Source organism: Trachypithecus francoisi, unplaced genomic scaffold, assembly GCF_009764315.1.
Source record: "Trachypithecus francoisi isolate TF-2019V2 unplaced genomic scaffold, Tfra_2.0 Lachesis_group3, whole genome shotgun sequence".
NCBI classification, from domain to species: domain Eukaryota; kingdom Metazoa; phylum Chordata; class Mammalia; order Primates; family Cercopithecidae; genus Trachypithecus; species Trachypithecus francoisi.
Window position 1 is genome coordinate 4,831,427 of NW_022681468.1, and position 19,539 is coordinate 4,850,965.

The 19,539-nt window shown below is 45.0% G+C and overlaps 1 protein-coding gene across 15 annotated transcripts in view; it reads right to left on the minus strand.

Moving 5' to 3' along the window:
* The window catches only part of PPP2R5C (protein phosphatase 2 regulatory subunit B'gamma), a 174,640-nt gene that overhangs the window by 41,685 nt on the left and 113,416 nt on the right, over nt 1-19,539 (minus strand). For all 15 annotated transcript variants that reach the window (XM_033191290.1, XM_033191287.1, XM_033191291.1 and 12 more), the window contains 3 exons: nt 5,654-5,764; nt 4,590-4,682; nt 4,377-4,507 (listed from right to left, as the gene is read on the minus strand). In XM_033191290.1, the coding sequence (XP_033047181.1) occupies nt 4,377-4,507; nt 4,590-4,682; nt 5,654-5,764 (335 nt within the window). The remainder of the gene's footprint in view (nt 1-4,376; nt 4,508-4,589; nt 4,683-5,653; nt 5,765-19,539) is intronic.

Sequence of the window (19,539 nt, forward strand, 5' to 3'; positions counted from 1 at the left end):
AGGCGTGAAATATTTTTGAAGAATGGGTCTTAACATTTCTATGTTCCCAAACAATCAGAATGCACTGAGAGGTGGTGCTTGAATTGGATCCTGAAGGAGGATTTTAACAGATTTTTTAAAAAAATGGCACTGTGGAGAGGGAGAACTCTGGCTGGAACAAAGGTTTGTGACGTGGAGTGGGGTGGGCAAGATGCATGGAGAGGGTGGAAGGCCAGCTTAGAAAAACTGAAATCTGGCCGGGCACAGTGGCTCATGCCTATAATCCCAGCACTTTGGGAGGCCGAGGCAGGCAGAACACCTGAGGTCAGGAGTTCGAGACCAGCCTGGCCAACATGGCAAAACTCCATCTCTACTAAATACATAAAAATTAGCCGGGCATAGTGGCATATGCCTGTAATCCCACATATTCGGGAGGCTGAGGTGGGAGGATCACTTGAACCTAGAAGATGGAGGTTGCAGTGAGCTGAGGTGGCACCACTGCACTCCAGCCTGGGCAACAGAGACCCTGTTTCAAAACAAAACAAAAAAACCTGAGATCTGCTCTTGCAGGCGCCAGAAAGCAGAACCTTTAGCAGCGAGACACAGCAGCACAGCGACGCATGTGACTAAAGCCTGAGAGTGAGGGAGAAACATCACGAGGGTAAACCTTGGTGCCGTGGGTGACAGGAGCGACCGTGATGCCATGACAAGAAACAGAAAATGCTCTCCCCTGGTGTCCCTGAGCCTGCACCTACCCTGAGGTTTGGAAGCTGCGCCCAAGCAGAAGTCAGTGTGTGTGTCTACACTGAGAGGCGCTTTAATTTACCAAACTCACCCTGCAGGCTCCCTTTGCACACACTGCAGCCGTGTGGCTTCAGTTTACTATTCCTCTCGCATGGGCCTTGGAGAGCTGTGCTCTGGGCCCCTCCAAGGCAAAGAGCCCTGAACCCCTTCTGGTCTAGCTCCATCAGCTTTCACATTTACATAAGGGTGGCTTGCTGTTATAAGCCATTTTGTTTTCCTAAATCAACGTTACTACATTCTTAATTTCTAATTTTTTAAACCTGCTTTGAAGTAGGCAGAAGAAAGAGAAAATAAGGACAGTTCTTTTCCTTCTTCCTTTTCCAGCAGAAGACAAACAGGGACACCATGGGAGGGAAACAGAGATCCCTGGGAGCCAGCAAGAGCGTTTCTCACTCTTTCAGCAGAAAGGGAATCAGACCCCCCAGACACTGAGCTGGGAACCTGCTGGCTATAGAAGTCTCCAGAAGGGATTCTAAATGCCTTTCCTGCCTGTATGATGTGTTCTGGCCTCATGGGAAGAGGTGAGGCCAGAACAAAGGGTAGAAGTGACTCCTGAACACCTCTTACTCTACTTCTTTCTTATTTACTTATTATTCTACTTATTTCTCTGAAGCTGGGCTGTCCTTGTGCCCTGCTTTGACCATACAAAGGGCAGAAGTCACTCTGCACCAGTTCCAAGCCAAACTCTTAGGAGGACTGGGGGTCCTGCTTCTCCCCTCTTGGATGTGGCCATGGCTGTAGAAACTCCCACGACCTGGAGGAGCTCAAGGCATCACAGAGGCAGCGTGGGGATCTGCTCAGCAGCCCCCGGGAACCCTCTGGCCCCAGCACACGCCACGGAGCAGAACCGTCTGGATGAGCCCAGCGCAGATGGCAGCATCACGAGGAGTGACGGACCATGCTGACGGAAGCCACTGAGCTGGGGGCGGGCCCTGACTCCAGGATGGTGTGAGATAGTGACATCCTGGCGATGACGGGGACAGTTTGATGGCATCTCTCTGTGAGATAAGAGCATGAGCAGGTGCTGCACAGCCTCGCTGCAGGGCCCGGGTGAGGACGGTGCATGACCCATGGCTGGTTATGCAGCAAGAGAAGGAACGGCACACTGCCCTGCCCACCCAGCCTCCAGGTCCCACTGTGTGCCAAAGCAGGCGCCACGGGTTATGGACAGCACCGTTTAACTCACACTTAAGCTGACGATAATGAGAAACTATAGAAATAAACAGCAACCTGATATTTACATTTTCAGTTAAGTTGAACCAAGTATGTTCAAAATGTTTTTTTCTTAGAAGACACAGCTGTACTATATTGAACTTACATGAGCTGGCTGGGTGTGATGGCTCACACCTGCAATCTCAGTGCTTTGGGAGGCTCAGGCAGGAGGATCACTTGAGGCCAGGAGTTTGAAACCAGCCTGGGCAACACAGTGAGATCCCCATCTCTACAAAAATTTAAAAAATTAGCCAGATGTGGTGGCACACCTGTAGTCCCAGCTACTTGGGAAGCTGAGGTAGAAGGATCCCTTAAACTCAGGAGTTTAAGGCTGCAGTGAGCTATGGAGTATAGCATCACTGTACTCCAGCCTGGGTGACAGAGTGAGACCCTGCCTTAAAAAAAGAGAAAAGAAAAGGAAAAAAAAAAAAAAAACTTAAGACGAGCTGAATGCATCTCTTAAGATCTTTCTTATTTTTTTCTCACATGAAATGAGGACGTAGTGGTACTGACAATGAGGACCCAAATCAATGATGGAATCTAGATAGTATGCTTGCTTTTGATTGCATATATCAGGACAATTACAGAAAAGATTATTAAACGCATGCACAAAGACACAAATGCCATACTCTAGCACCAAACCTTTAGTGAGAACTGAACTAAATCATGTGTAATAACTTTTGAATACTAATCTATTTAAGTATTTCGTAAGGTTAAGGTATGACACATTTTCTACTTCTTAAATGCAGGTGTACAGTAGATTTGTGACTCTGCTATCTGAACAAAACCTACTAGGATTAAGAAAACAGAAATAGGTAGAGCTTTAATTTTAGGTCAAGACGACTGAAATTTAAATTATACCTGTTGTATGTTAATTAAATCATGCATATTATGTTTTCATAGATAAGCATACCAGGCAAGTAATGATCTTGTTGAAAAGGAATCATGATACCAAGAAACATAAACTAGAAACATAACATTTTGGAAAGTGACGCCATTCTCTGTTCCAGTTAATGTGTCAGGTCTGGGCTATGCCCAGCACCGGGCTCCATTTTATAAATGAGATGTGGGGAATTTGGAAGGAGTTCAAAGGAAAGTCACACACAGAGTCAAAGGCTCTTATGCCAAAATGCCCTATCAGGTGTGGAGGCCGGGAGGGAATGCGACCCTAATGACCGCAGAGGGGAAGGGCGGGGTGCTCCCGACATGGGATCCCAGCAAGGGACAGGAAGGGCCGGGGCTGTGGGTCTCATCGGGGGGGTCTCATCTGCGATCTGTCTCAGATGCCCCTGTTCTTTTCCCGTGCTTGGTCACGGTGACTAAGAAAGGACCCTGAGGTCTGCGTTGGCCGTGGCTGACACCTGGCCCCTTCTCCAGGCCATGGCCCATGCTCTGTCCACACCCTGGCCCCGCAGTGAGGCTGCGTAGGACCTGCTCATGCTCTTATCTCACAGAAAGACACCGTCATACCGTCCCCATCATCACCAGGATGTGTCACTACCTCGCACTACCTTGCACCATCCTGGAGTCAGGTGCCTTAGAGGCAGACATGAGTGTCAACTTGACTGGATTGAAGGATGCAAAGTATTGTCCCTGGGTATGTCTGTGAGGGTGCTGCCAAAGGAGATTCACATTTGAGTCAGTGGACCCATCTTTAATCTAGGTGGGCACCATCTAATCAGCTGCCAGTGCAGCCAGAATAAAGCAGGCAGAGGAACGTGGAAGGGCTAGACTGGCTGAGTCTTCAGGCCTCCATCTTTCTCCTGTGCTGGACGCTTTCTGCCCTTGAACACTGGACTCTTAAGTTCTTCTTGCTTCTGGACTCTTGGACCTATACCAGTTGTTTGCCAGGGACTCCTGTGCTTTCGGTCACAGACTGAAGGTTGCACTGTCCGCCTCCCTACTTTTGAGGTTTTGGGACTCAGCTTGCAGATGGCCTATTGTGGGTCTTCACCTTGTGATCGTGTGAGTCAATTCTCCTAATAACTCCCCTTCATATGTTCATCTATCCTATGAGTACTGCCCCTCTAGAGAACCTTCACTAACACAGTTGGGTTGGATGGAACCAATTTATCCACACTTCTGGGAAACTAGACCTTTCAGTAGAAACAGGAACGACGGAGGGACCCAGGGTGAGGCGCTGGGGAGCCTGGTGGCTCAGGAGGGAGCTGTGGGGAGAGGGGAGGGAGGCAGGGAGGATGAGCCCAGCCGGCCCACCGCACACAGTGCACGAGGGGGTCCACCTGCACGTGACAGACAGGCTTTGAGAAACCCCCTCCACGTGCTGAGTCCTGTCAGAGGAGACGATGGGGTGGGGGAGCACTAAGTGGGGAAGTGAGCATCACCACATCCGAGGACAACGCCATCCACATGTGACTTACCTATAAAATATATTATTTATCTGTTTTCTGATGTAAGCTCTCAAGCCTAGGAATTTCCCATAGATTCTGTGAAGGGTGGTTTTAAGAAAATCTCTCTCCCGAGGATCTTCACTGTCAAAGAGCTCTAAAAGCTTTGAGAAGAAAAAGACACTTAGTGGCTGGCTGTCACCACTCCGTCAGGGCTTTCAGAGTGTCAGCTAATTTGTACCTTACCTGCAATACAAACTTCTGATCAATATATTTCTTCGCTATATTAGGTTGGAAATCTGGAGACTCTAAAAATCTTAAGAAAAATTCATAAACAAGCTAGGAGAAAAAAACAACAACAACGCGTCAAATAACATGAGATTTTATTGAATGGAGATTAAAATATACCAGGAATTGAATCTTTACTGATCTGCAAATATTAGCCTCTTAAAGCCACATATCTACAGAATTAATGCTAAATTACATGGCTTAATTTAATGATAAATGGCGATGTAACTATTTTATTTGGTGAGACCCACAGATGCTTAAACGGCATTTAAACAAAATGATCTCCATGGTTGATGTACACTGTTCAGAGACTACAGGGCACAGATGCCACAAACCAGGCCATGACCCAACTCTGTGGGGGGGGAGGGATTTGCAGCCTGTCGCCCAGGAGTGTCCCAAAATGCCAAGGCACAGAGCCAACCAAATGCACAGGAACTCTAGGGCTGGCAGGTAAGAGGGCCCTAAGATGTGGACCCTGAACCGTGACTTCCTGGAGCTGGGACAATTCTTTCCCAGTGCAGACATACTGGGTAGGACAGCGTGGGAGGCCTGTCACGGGTGGATGGCCCTCCCACTCGCATGCCTGGCTCCTGCTCTGCTCTCGCTGACCCTGGTGCCTCCTTGCCAGCCACCCTTCTGCCTTACAAATGCCCTGGGGAAAGGCAGTGGCCAGTGTGGGACCTGGGGGCCCAGCAGGCACACATTAAATATGAATACCAAAAACTGGGAGACTGTCGGCTTAGGACCTCTGAGCCTGAATTCAACGGCCATCAACAAAGTGGCCATTTTCACTGAGAGCACACCGACAATTCCACATCTTCACTGGCTGTGTAAAGTGGTCAAACACACATATTAACTGTATTCTGCTGAAATATTCTTCTTGTATGTATGGGTTTGCGAGGACCATCCTACTGAGGAGGAGAGGTCCATCTGCCCAGACCTGTGCGCCTGCTCTGTGGACCCCAGGCTACTCCCATGCATCACTGGTGCCCTCTGATTCTGGTCACCCCAGAGCCCAATACCTGTAGATGAGGCCAGGCTGCTTCTAACGTTGGTTCGTCTTCCTCTGGGTCAAATTCTGCTCCCGTAGGATTGGAGGAAGGTGGTAATGTTCGAAACATGTTAACTGCAAACTAAAATCCACATATTCTATAATTACAACCAGGGCATTTAAAATATTGACAGAGAACATTTTAAAAAGTCTTAGGTAATTCTAACAGTAGCCGCTTCCCATGGTAACTTAGCTCCTCCATATCCTCAAAACGCAGAAGCCGTGTGGGTCCTCAAAGACAGCCTGGATCAAAACTGCAGCAGGAAACGTCACTTTGGACAGGTGAGCATGAAAGTTGACCACCAAAGTCATTTGAACTCTTGACTGTCAAACTTTAAATGACAACCAACACCAACAAAGGCTGATGGCACAGTGATGACTTCTGAGGTCTTACACTATCCAGTGGGTGCAAGAGCAAGGAAAATGTTCAAAATGAGAGTAAGAAAGGGACGGGATGGAGGAGGACACAGCAGAGATTCACAGCTGAAAATGCTGGAAACAGCAAGGGCTGCATGACGCAGGGAGGAACCGTGTGACAATGGCATCAACACCCTCTGCAATCCGCAACGATGAGGAAAGCAACAGGCAGGGTGGGACGACCTCTGAGTCAAAAGCTAGGATCATTTCCAGAGAAAGGACTGCTTGGGGCACAGAGGATTGTTAGGGGCAGCACAGCTGTGCGTCCAGGCATGGGCTGTTAGATTTCTCTCAGTCTGTCTGGACTTGTATAACACAGACTGACAGATCAGTGACATAAACAGAAAAGATTAGTGTTTCCATGTCATACATTTATAACCTATTTTTATTCTGTACTAAGTCTATTTATTTATTTTTTGAGGGAATGTCTCCCTCTGCGGCCCAGGCTGGAGTGTAGTGGTGCGAACTCAGCTCACTGCAACCTCTGCCTCCTGCGTTCAAGCAATTCTTGTGCCTCACCCTCCTGAGTAGCTAGGATTACAGGTGTGCACCACCATGCGTGGTAAATTTTTGTATTTTTAGTAGAAACGGGATTTCACCACTGTTTCACCACGCTGGCCAGGCCAGTTTCGAACTCCTGACCTCAAGTGATCCGCCCCCCTCAACCTCCCAAAGTGCTGGGATTACAGGTGTGAGTCACCGTGCCCAGTCCTCTTTTGTACTAAGCCTAAATATGATTGGTTACCTTATTGAATCTCTGGACGGATCATATGCCAGTTAGATAACTGGGCTCTGGTGAATGGCTCTTACAGGTGATCACAAAAAGCCCCAGTTCCACCACTCTCAGAAGCACAAAATTAAAACCTTTGACATAAAAGATTAAAATCTGACTCTACGACAACAATGAGAAGATGTTTCTAGAGCGTCCAGGGCAAACTTGGCTGGCTTTAGATACCCAGTCTTGTAAAGACCAAGTTAATACTCAATGTTACCACTGTTGTTTCTTCCCTTCTTTTTCTTTTTTCCTCTTAAAGACAGGGCGTCGCTCTGCTGCCCAGGCTGGAGTACAGTGGCCATCATCGCTCACTGCAGCCTCCAACTTCTGGGCTCACACGATCCTCCTGCCCCAGCCTCCCAAGTAGCTGGGACTACCAGCATGCACCACCATGCTCTGCTAATTTTATTTATTTTTTGCAGAGACAAGAACTCACTATGTTGCCCATGCTGGTCTCGAACTCCTGGGCTTAAGCAATCCTCCTGCCTTGGCCTCCCAAAGTACTGGAATTAGAGGCATGAGCTACCGCACCTGCCTGTTTCTTCCCTTCTTTACTGGTATTGATACTGAACTCCAAACTTTAATATCATTTTTCAGAAAGTCATCAGCGATAAAAGCTCTGAGCATCAAGCATCTGAGCTTGTTCTCTGTGTCATCTCAGAGGGGAGCTGACGTAAAGACCACCTGTAATGGCCTTCACGGATAGTGTAGAAACGCAGGGATGAAAAAAGGGTCTGAAAAGCCAGAAACAACTAATTAAAAAAACTTTTATTAGTAAAAGTATGAGTAATGTTCCTGAGACACAGGTACAAGGAAAAAAGTCTGCAATCTAAAGCCAAGAGTTAGCCTGACTCTCACTGGTGTATGATTTCTGGCAATTTCTACTCTCCAGGGACTGTCCCCTCCTCTGTGAAGCTGATGTGCGTACAGGTCACTGCAAGGAGTCTCCCAAAGAACAGTGATTGCCAGGTGGACGGTCCTGTCTCAGTTGCTGGCCCACAGGCACTCGGTGCAGACAGGGGACTAGTCTGCTGCTCCTGGCACCCTGACCCCAAAGCCCAGAGATATGAACAGGGAGATGCTAAGAGCTCAACTACTAAGGAAAGGCCACACACACACTTTGGGCGGGCCGTCGCCTCCTCCCAGAGTGTGTGGAGACGTAACAGAACTGGTCCTGTCAGCAGCAGCCACTGCCGAAGCTCTCCGTATCTTCTAGGGCCATGAAGGGTAGATAGAGGAAAGTCTGAATTGAGTCTTTAGCCCCTACAGGGAGTGTGGCATTTGTGAACTGGGGTTTTCTATCCTCTCTCTCAAAGCCAAAAGATTGGGGTCAGGGTCCAGCCACCCACAGGACAGGGTCACCTTCAGGAACGGGAGATGGCACTTTGTTATTCGGTGGGTTAGAGCTGTGAGCCCTGCCTGGTGCCGACAGGAGCAGAGCACAGGGTGGGGAGGGCAGAGCCTGGGCATGAACTCTGCGTGGCAGAGGAATCTGTGAACAGGACTATGCCTGGCAGGAGACTCTGGGAACAGCCTGTGACATCAGGGCCTGAGGAACCATGGCGCCTGGAAGGAAAGCAGGGCCGCCACTTCTGAGGTTTCTGGGATACAGAGGCCAGAGCAGGAGCTGTAGGGCCACACCACCCAGGAAGCTGCCAAGGGAGAGGGAAGTCAGCTCACCCAGAGAGGAGGCTGTAGGTCTCGGGGGAGAGGAAACAGCTGTCCCTCTGGAAGAGGCCTGCTGCCGCAGAGTCACAGATATGCCACAGAGGAAGAGACCACCATTCTGGCCAAGGCCACAGGGAGCAAGTGAGCAGAAGAACAGGCAGCTGCCCTTCCCCTCTGCTCCAGGTTCTGCTCAAAGCCCTGGGGAAGGGCGGGCAAGAAGGGCTCGGAGCCAACCCTGCTTCGTCTCCTCTCCCATGGCACGTCCCTCCCTGGCCAGGCTGCCTGGGGTGCGGTTTAGATGCCATTTGGAGAGGGTCTGAGATGAAAGCTTTAACCTAGATTGGATTTCTGTAACCAGGGATTACTAAAAAGTTAACCAACTTGCCCAAGATGTATTTAGGGTCAGGAAAGTGTGATTGCACCCATCATGGTTAAAGGCGATAACTGAAAAAAAGTAAAATGTCCCCTACTGTGCCAGCTGGCCGTATGTGTCAACCTGGCTAGGTCACAGTGCCCAGCTGTCCAAACACTGCTGTGGGTGTTGCTGTAAAGGCATTTTACAGATGTGGTTAACACCAAGAATCAATGGACTTCAAGTAGCGATCACCCTTGAGAATGTGGGGGCTTCAACCAGTCAGCTGAGAAGCCCGTGAGACCCAAACCGTGGCTTCTTTGAGGAGAGTCCACCTGTGGCCTGCAGTGTCCGCCACGGCCAAGTCTCCTGCCCGCTGCCTGTCCGTGGAGTCCAGACCTGCCCGCTGGACTCACCCACTGCAGAAGGCAAGTCCTTGAGATCTCAATCTGTCTCTCCTGCTGTTTCTCTGGACAGCCCTGACTAAGGCACCCAGTCAGCTGAGACTCCTAAGTAAACTGGTGGTTTCTACGAGCAGGAAAGCTAGTGATTAGGGTTTCCAGTTGAAACTCTCCCGCACAGTGACAGTCAGCCCAGCAGTCAGGCCCCGTCTCAAACACCTGCACACTCACTGAATGCTGGATGCTGAGCTGAGGGCTTGTAAGGTGGCTCACATAGCTTGCCCTTAACACAATGTCCTCTCTTCAGTATCTGTCACGGACTCAATGGTTGTGGCCTCCCTTCCTCAAATTCATGTTAAAGACCTAAACCCTGGTGTGGCTGGATTTGGAGATGGGTCCTCAAAGAAAACAATGAACGGTGAATGAAGTCAGAAGGGGGGCCCTGGCCCTCCAGGATTAGTGTCTTTGTAAGGAGGGATAGTAGAAGGCTCGCATTTGCCTTCTCTGCACTTGCTCAGAGCAAAGGCCATGGGAGGGCACAGTGGCCGTCTGCAAGCCAGAAAGAGGCCCTCAGCAGGGAACAAACCCTGCTACACCTGGAGTTTAGACTTTCCAGCCTCCAGAATGGAGAGAAGATACATTTCTGTGGTTTAAGCCACTGAGTCTGTGGCATTTTCTTAGGGCAGCCTGAGCAGACTGATACGACATCCTTGACTGATGACCAAGCTAGGTCCAGGAAGGCTCATTCCAGCCAATTCTGATTGAAAGTCATTTCTCATGTGTAAGGAAAAAAATTTTGCACTTCTAACTTCTACACACTTTTCTTACCACATTACATTGCATTAATTTAGTACACATCTCTAGAAAAGATTAAATAAAAAGTAGTATTTTGGGGGGAAAAGGAACAGAAAGCATACAGTGTCTATCACCTCAAATTATTCTTGGGTTTCTAACCTAGCAACATTTCTTAGCACAAAAGCTTCAGGGGCAAATCAGGGGCAGGAGCCTCAGGTACAGAAACCCGGGGTGCTGATGTCCGTCTGCAAATGTCACTGCCATGCTACCTGGATGCATGGATCTGGTCTGAGGAAACAGGGAAGACATCAACGTCATGCAGCGAACACCAAAGAAACTCTGAGGTCTAAGGAGCACTGGGTCTTCTGTGCAGCACACAGGTTCACTGTGACCTCTCAAATGAGACCTACGGATCCAGTGCGCACCCAGAGGTAAGGACGCAGAAATCACGCTGCCCAAGAAAGGCAGCACAGCCTCATGCAAACAGTCTCTCTACATCCTCTTCCCACCTAGAAGAAGGACCTCAGAACAAACAGCCTGCCTGAGCCTCAATTTTCTCCTCTGTTGGAAAGGGTAAAGGCCAGGCGTGGTGACTCATGCCTGTAATTCCAGCCTTTGGGAGGCTGAGGTGGGTGGATCACTTGAGGTCAGGAGTTCAAAAGCAGCCTAGCCAACATGGTGAAACCCCATCTTCACTAAAAACAAAAAACTTAGCTGGGTGTGGTGGTGGGTGCCGGGAGTCCCAGCTACTCGGGAGGCTGAGGCAAGGGAATCACTTGAACCCTGGAGGTGGAAGTTGCAGTGAGCCGAGACTGCACCACTGCACTCCAGCCTGGGCAACAGAGTGAGACTCCATCTCAAAAAAAAAAAAAAAAGGTAAATCCTTTTTTTTATTTTTTGCATTGGGCTGTAGTGAGAATCACAGAAAACGCACGCAACAGCACTTACTAAATGGGAAAACATTACGCACGAACAGTTAGCATTACACAGCACTTCCCAAACGTTTGTGACTGACCTGCACACGAAAATAAAGGCACGCACGTGAGTGCACACGTATGTCTGCATGTGATTCACACAGCCCCATCTGTGCCAGGACCGACTCTGGTTAATCTCAGGAAGCACCTGCTTCTGCTGCCTCCCTGACACTTCCACTTTCAGTACTTACATCAGCCCCGCAGATGTTCTCCAAATTGCTAAATTTATTAAATTAGATGTAAACTAGAATGGCCCAAGAAGCGACTTTACAAAAAATTCTTACAATTCAGCAATATCATGCAGCCTTTCTGTATGTGTTATCATTCATTACCAATGAGTGAAGTAATAAAATATTTATGCCATAACATAACTGCAGCAGTGTAACATATAAAAATTTTAAGACATGAAGGGATACATTTCAAAAAAAACAAAACACTGATAGTCTAACTTTAGAGGCAACAGGAAAGAAAGGTTTGATTATTTACAGTTCTTTGTTCAAAACCACAAGGGTTATTGTGTTATTTATTCTCTGTTTTATTCATTTCAACAGGATTTATAACAAATGAATTCATCAAAGACCAAATTACAGTTACTGCAGAACACTTCCTCCCGTGATAGAATTGTTAGGTTCTACAAGTCATATTGCTAACAGATACATTTCTGGGAAGGGCAGAATGTGTAAGCCCCTTCACAATACATGTATTTTTAAACACAAAATTGTCATTTGTTTGCAAATGATATAGCTGGAAAACGGAGGCAACAGACAGACCGTCACAACTAGACTACCACATGCAAATATCAAAAATACGAAACCAACAGCAACCACCTCTCCACTAACAATTAAACAATTACAAAAAAGAAACAGAGACGAAGACTCCAGCTACCCAGACACAAAAACTATGAAGTGCCTGGGAATTACTGACCTAGCTATAAGGCCTTGATGGAGAAAGCAGAAAACTCTAATAAAAAGCACTGAAGAATGCCCGAATAAACGGAGGAACCTTTGATGTGGGATGACATCATATTACAAAGATGGAACTTCACAAAGCAATGTAAAAAGTAGACACAATCTTAAACTGAAGTTTTGATGAACTCAATGAACTTAACTTAAAATTTAGGTGGAAGAGTAAAAATTGTAGTAGCATTCTTAAAAGGGAGAAACTACCCCTTTCCCCATTTGTAAAGTGAGTTTGAATCTGCTTTCATGGCGCCAGAACTCAGCTGTCATCTAGAGAACATAAATGTACAGCAATCCCAGCACCTACCACCGTGCCTGGCACCTAGGAGGTCCTCAAACACTTGCTGAGAGTAAATGGATCCTGGGAAAAGCACACATCAGTCACCTTATTAACTGCAACACCAATTAATTACCTGGAAACTGAAAAATGTCTCATTAAACCTTTACATCTCAGCTGCAAAGTAATTACAGTCCTAATTGGGCCCCTAATTTTAAGCTCTTCCACGATGCTGTACATTTTCTTTGGAATATTTATCTCAAGTATGACTGGGTGGCTGGGAAGTCCTTGGTGTAAGGTCTCCCCGGCGCACAATGAGTACTCGGCAGTGACGCGAGGCTAAGGGAGAGCCAAGGCTTCTTCCCACAAATCCACCTCGCGCTTCCTCCACAGCAAGATCTGCTTTCAAAGAATCGATTTCACCTCCAAATAGATGCCATGATGTGACAGTCAAGAAAAGAACCACACTGAAAATTCTTACTTTGAATAACTTGCTATTTTTACAATCTATTCAAATATGTTCCTAAATAGCAGTTAAAGATATGGAAATAAAAATTTACGGGCGAGGAGCAGTGGCTCACCCCTGTAATCCCAGCCAGCACTTTGGGAGGCTGAGGTGGGCAGGTCACCTGAGGTTAGGAGCTCAAGACCAGCCTGGCCAACATGACAAAACCCCGTCTCTACTAAAAATACAAAAATTAGCCAAGTAGGGTGGCGCAGGCCTGTAATCCCAGCTACTCTGGAGGCTGGGGCAAGAGAATTGCTTGAACTTGGCAGGCGGAGGTTGCAGTGAGCTGAGATCGTGCCACTGCACTCCAGCCTGGGTGACAGAGCAAGACTCTTATCTCAAATTAAAAAAACAAACAAACAAAACAAAACAAAACAAAAAACTTACAAACCTTTGTAGAACACTTAATGAAGGAAATTTAGTCTAAACTTTTCAAACAATGAATATTTTAATTTTCTACAATTTCATAACAATATACAGTATCATCTTACTTCAGATAAGTAAGAAAACAAATCATTTATAGTTATGAGCCTGAGTTTAAATTTTTTTGAGTTTAGAATATTTATATGTAAGAAGTGACTCATAATATTTATAATTCAATTCAACTAGTGTCATTTAAAGATAACATTGGATTTGGAAGTGCTCTTATTTACTCTGGGCCAAAGATTAGTTTTGCATAGATTCTGAATGATGTATTCCCAATGTTTTTATGATGAAAAATTTCAGTGCAATAAAGGTGAAATAATTTTATAGTGAATAGCTGTCATCTAGATTTCACCATTAACATTCAAATATATTTGCTTTATCATGTATTCTCATTTCTTTTTGCAGTAAGGTATGAGTAATGCTTTAGAATAGCAGAACAACATACTCTGTACCCAACGTGATATAAATCAACTGAGAAGGGAAGTTTCAGAGATAAACTCCTTATCACTTCCCAGTCATGTATGCACAGCCATGCCCCTAACCGCCAAACGATGTATGAGCTTATGGCATTATAAATTATGCAAACAGTCTTCCATTTTGATAATACTTGCTAGTATTATCATCCCTGGCTGGATGGAGGCAAGTGTTTATTGAGTATTTATTATAAATGAAGCCGACTTATGCTTCCAGATGAGATGGAGTAACAAGGATGAGGTTTATGCTACTGCCTGAAACAACCTAATACGTGGGCAGAAAAATATAAAATTATGGTTTTCAAGATACTGGATTTCAGACAATGAAGGATAAGGACAGTGATCCCTGAGAGATGGGAATAAGTGAGGTGCGTCCCACACTGCCCCAGGCTCCTGCTTTGATAGATTTTTAGGTTGTAGTACAGGGAGAAAGAACCCAGGTGGGATCCAGCAGTCAAATGGGATTCGAATTTGCAAGGCAGAGTTCCACAAAGGAGACAGTTGCACAGAGAGAACTACAGCGATTTGTGGAGGTCGCTGAACTGTTAGCAGAGTACAGCTCAGCGTATGTGCGTGAGGAAACTACTACAGGCTGGGAAAAGAAGCACCTGAAAGGATTCGTGAGAACCCAGTACTTGCTCCGGGCTGGGAACAGTGTCTGTTCCCACCAATCAGATGGGAACAACTCATGATTCATGGGGCACTGGCTTCCTAATCAGAAAGGTCTCCGTGGTGCAGAATAATTAGTTCTGGTTTTAATATAACTGTTCCTGCCTAAAACATCTTAAAAGCAAGAACTGAAAGGATCAAACTGTTTCCAAGTAACTTAATTGCATCCCCAAACAAATCTCAAGAACATCAACAGAGCTATGTAAGCATACAGCACTCAACAAACCAAAATTCACAACGTCAGACATCCCATTAAAAATTACCAGACATGCTAAGCAGCAGGAAAAGGATTTATAATGAGAAGAAAAACCAATCAACGGAACTAAACCGAACTGACACAAATGTTGGAATTAGCAGACAAGGATATTAATACAGCATTCTGTGTCCAAAAAGTTAGGAGGACATGAAAGATATTTTAAAAAGACGCAAATCAAACCACTAGAGATGACAACAACAATATGTACCCATAGATCTCTAGTTGCTTAAGTAAACTTGGTCACTTAATTAAAAAAACATGTGTGACATGAAAAATTTACTGTAATAAGAATTAACAGGCTGGGCGCGGTGGCTCAAGCCTGTAATCCTAGCACTTTGGGAGGCCGAGACGGGCGGATCACGAGGTCAGGAGATCGAGACCATCCTGGCTAACACGGTGAAACCCCGTCTCTACTAAAAAATACAAAAAAAAAAAAAAAAACTAGCCGGGCGTGGTGGCGGGCGCCTGTAGTCCCAGCTACTCGGGAGGCTGAGGCAGGAGAATGGCGTAAACCCGGGAGGCAGAGCTTGCAGTGAGCTGAGATCCGGCCACTGCACTCCAGCCTGGGTGGCAGAGCGAGACTCCGTCTCAAAAAAAAAAAAAAAAAAAAAAAAAGAATTAACAGAAAAGACACGGTGGAAAAGATTAAAGAACTTGAAGACAGCAAAGGAAACTATCCAAATGTAACATAGAAAAAAAAAAAAAAGAATTAAGAGAAAGAGAGCATCAGCATCAACTCTACGAAGCCTAATACACGTTATTGGGGTCTCTAAAGGAGAGGAAGGGTCATGGGACAGAAAAAAATATCTGAAGACACAATGGTTAAACAATTTCCCAAATTGATGAAAATTATAAACAAGTTCGAAACACAGGAAAAATGAAGTAAAACCGTGCCAAGGCCCATCATAATCAAATGGCTTAAAAAGAGCATTAGAAGAGACAATTTTGAAAGCTCCCAGAGGGGGAAAGGGTATATTATGTCCAAAGGAACAAAGAAAAGAATGGCAGGAGACTTCTCGTCAGAAATAATGCAAGCAAGACAACAGGCGAGCAAAAGTTTTTCAAGGATAAAATGGTTGACATGCAATTCTATACCAGCAAGCAGATCTTTCAAAACTGAAGGCAAGACCAGGCTCATGCCTGTCATCTCAGTACTTGGCAGGGCCAAGATGAAAGGAGTGCTTGAGCCCAGGAGTTTGAGACCAGCTTAGGCAACCTAGTGAGACCCTGTCTCTACAAAAAGTAAAAAAATTAGCTGGACATGGTAGCATGTGCCTCTCATCCCAGCTACTGGGGCAGAGTTGGGGTTGGGGGGTGAGGTGGGAGGACTGATTGAGCACAGAAGTCAAGGCTGCAGTGAGCCGTGATTGCACCACTACACTCTGGTCTGGGCAACAGAGCAAGACCCTGTCTCAAAAAAAAAAAAAAAAAAAAGGCAAAAGAAAAGAAAGGCTTTTTCAGATACACAAAAGCTAAAATAATTCATCATCAGTAGACCTGTGCTATAAGAAATATTAAGACAGTCCTTCAAGCAGAAGGTAACTGATATCAGATGGATATCTGAATCTACACAATGGAATGATGAGCACTGAAAATTGTAACTATCTGGGTAAATATAAAAGATTTTTAAAAAATCACTTAAATTTCTTTACAACAAAAACAATAAGATTGTGAGGTTTATAACATACTAACTAAAATGTATGATAATAGTGGAAAGGCTGGAAGAGGAGCAATAGAAGTATACTGTTGTAAATTTCTTCTATTCTATACGAAATAGTACATTATCGCTTGAAGGTAGAGTGTGATAAGTTAAAGGTGTATTCTAGAAAAGAGTAACAATTAAAATCAAACAATATGGAGTTATCATAAAAAAGCCAACAAATGAGATAGAATGGAATCATAAAAAGTACTCAATTGATCCAAAAAAATGCAGACAAAGAGGAAAGAGAAATGATAAACAGGTGGGACAAATAGAAAAAAAAAAATACGAACATGGTATATTTAAACCCAAGTACATTCATAATCACGTGAAAAATCAATGGTTTGAACACCCCGAAAGACAGGGATTGTCTGATTGAATAAAAAAGCAAGACTCAGCCGGGCATGATGGTTCACACCTGTAATCCCAGCACTTTGGGAAGTCGAGGCGGGCGGATCACAAGGTCAGGAGATTGAGACCATCCTGGCTAACATGGTGAAACCCTGTCTCTACTGAAAATACAAAATTAGCTGGGCGTGGTGGTGGGTGCCTGTAGTCCCAGCTACTCGGGGGAGGCTGAGGCAGGAGAATGGCGTGAACCCGGGAGGCGGAGCTTGCAGTGAGTCGAGATTGCGCCACTGCACTCCAGCCTTGGCAACAGAGTGAGAATCCATCTCAAAAAAAAAAAAAAAAAAAAGCAAGACTCAACGATATGCTATCATAAGCCCACTTGATGTATAAAGATACAAACTGATCAAAAGTAAAAGGGAAGAAAAAGACATACCATGCCAACACTAGTCAAAAGAATGCTGGAATGGCTACATTAAGGTCAGAGTAGATTTCAGAGCAAATAATATTACCAGGAATACAGTCATATCTATTGTGGTAAAAGAGTTAATTTACCAAGTGGATATATGCTAAATATTTATACGAATATATATAACATGAAGCAAAACCTGATAGAATTACAAGAAAAAAGACAATAAACAATTACAAATGGAAAATAAACAGATCTATTTACAACGACAACTAAAAACCAAAATACTAATTTATGAGTCTAAGAAGATATTTATAGCATCTGTTTGCTGACAACTACAAAACAAGAAGACCAAAATGGGGAGACATGCTGTGTACACGGGTTGCAAAGCTCACACTGCTAAGAGGTCAATGGTCTCCAAGTCTACATGTTCACTGCATGTGCGGTAAACCCCTGGAGAATATTTTGTAGATAACAAGCTGATTTTAAAATTTATATGGAAAGGTAAAAGAACTAGAATAGTCAAAACAATTTTGAAAGAGAAGAAAGAGGTTATAGCAGAGTCACACAACCTGATCTCAAAATTTACTGTCAAGTACCATACTGAAGACAGTGTGAGACTGGCAAACAGAGACGCACAAACATGCAACAGGACAGAGTCCAGAAGACTCACAACATGCTCAACTGATTTTTAACAAAGGCACACAAGCAGTTCAGTGGATGTTCATCAGTCTTTTCAACAAACAGAACAACTGGAAATCCATACGCCAAAGAACGAACTACAGACAAACTAGACCACACAGACCTAAATGTAAAACGTGAAGCCATGAAGAAAATACAGGAGAAAGATCTTTGTGAGCTTAGGTTTGGCAGACTTCTTAGATATGATACCAAAAGCACTACTGATAAAGGACAAATCCTAAGTTGGACTTTATCTAAACATTTTTGCTCTGTACAAGACACTTAAGAAAAAAAAAGACAAGCTACAGACTGAGAGAAAATACTTGCAAATCATTTATCTCGCAAAAAAATCTGTACCCAGATATATAAAGTCTCAAAACTCAAAAAAAAAAAAAAAAAGAAAGAAAGCCCAGTTAAAACACAGGCAAACGATTTGAAGAGACACTTCATCAATGAAAATAGACAAACGACAAAAAGCACAGGGAAAAAATGCTTGGGCCAGGTGTGGTGGCTCACACCTGGAATCCCAGCACTTTCATAAGCTGAGGCATGGGGATCACTTGAACTCAGGAATTCGAAACCAGCTTGGACAACACAGTGAGACCTTGTCTCTACTAAAAATACAAAAATGAGGTGGGTGTGGTAGTGGGCGCCTATAGTCCCAGCTACTCAGGAGGCTGAGGTGAGAGGATCACCTGAGCCTGGGAGGTAGAGGCTGAAGTGAGCCATGATCGAGCCACCGCACTCCAGTCTGGCTGACAGAGCGAGATCCTGTCTCCAAAAACAAAGAGACAAACAAACAAAAAAGCTTGGCATCATTAGTCATTAGGGAAATGCAAATTAAAATCAAAATGAGATAAAAGGACCGCTGACACCAAATACTGACAAAGATACAGCAGGCACGAGAACTCCTGCACTGCTGGGGGAATCACATGGCAGCCACTTTGGAAAACGGTTTGGCACTTCCTTAGAAAGCTCAACACACACTTATCATTCACCTAGCAATTGCATCCCTATGTTTACCCAAGTTAAATAAAAGCTTAAGTCTAAAATCTGTATATAAATATTTATAACAGTTTTATTGCCCCAAACTGGCAACACCTCAAATATCCGTCAACTAGGAAATGGATAAACAAACGGTGTTATTTCTATATAATGAGACAACACTGAGAAGGAAAAGGAACAAACTGTGTGACAACATGGATGAATGTCCAATGCATCACGCTAAGCGAAAGAAGCTAGACCCAAAGGCTACACACTGAATCCATTTCCATGGAGTTTCCATTCCGGAAAAGACAAAATGATGTGATGGAGAACAGACTAGTGAGGGGCAGAGATAAAGGACGGGGAAAGCTCTGACTACAAAGTGGGCAGAAAGCCATGTTTGTGGAGGTTAAAGAAACTGTTCTACTCAGGAGGCGGAGGCAGAAGAATCACTTGAACCCGGGAGGCGGAGCTTGCAGTGAGCCGATATTGTGCCACTGCACTCCAGCCTGGGCGACAGAGACTCCGTCTCAAAACAAACAAGCAAAAACAAGAAACTGTTCTATATCCTGACTGTGGTGGGGAAGAAGTGACTATACACATTTACCAAAGTTCTGAGAACTGGCCACAAAAAAGAGTGAATTTCACTATATGTAAATTAAAAATTAATTTTAAAAAGTTAAGGAAAGATATTCACTAGGTCCTAAGTTCCCAAAACGTCTTGGTTCACAATGCCCTTGGTGTGTTAGTAATTTCTTCACTGCACCCCTAGACCAAAAGAAGTAT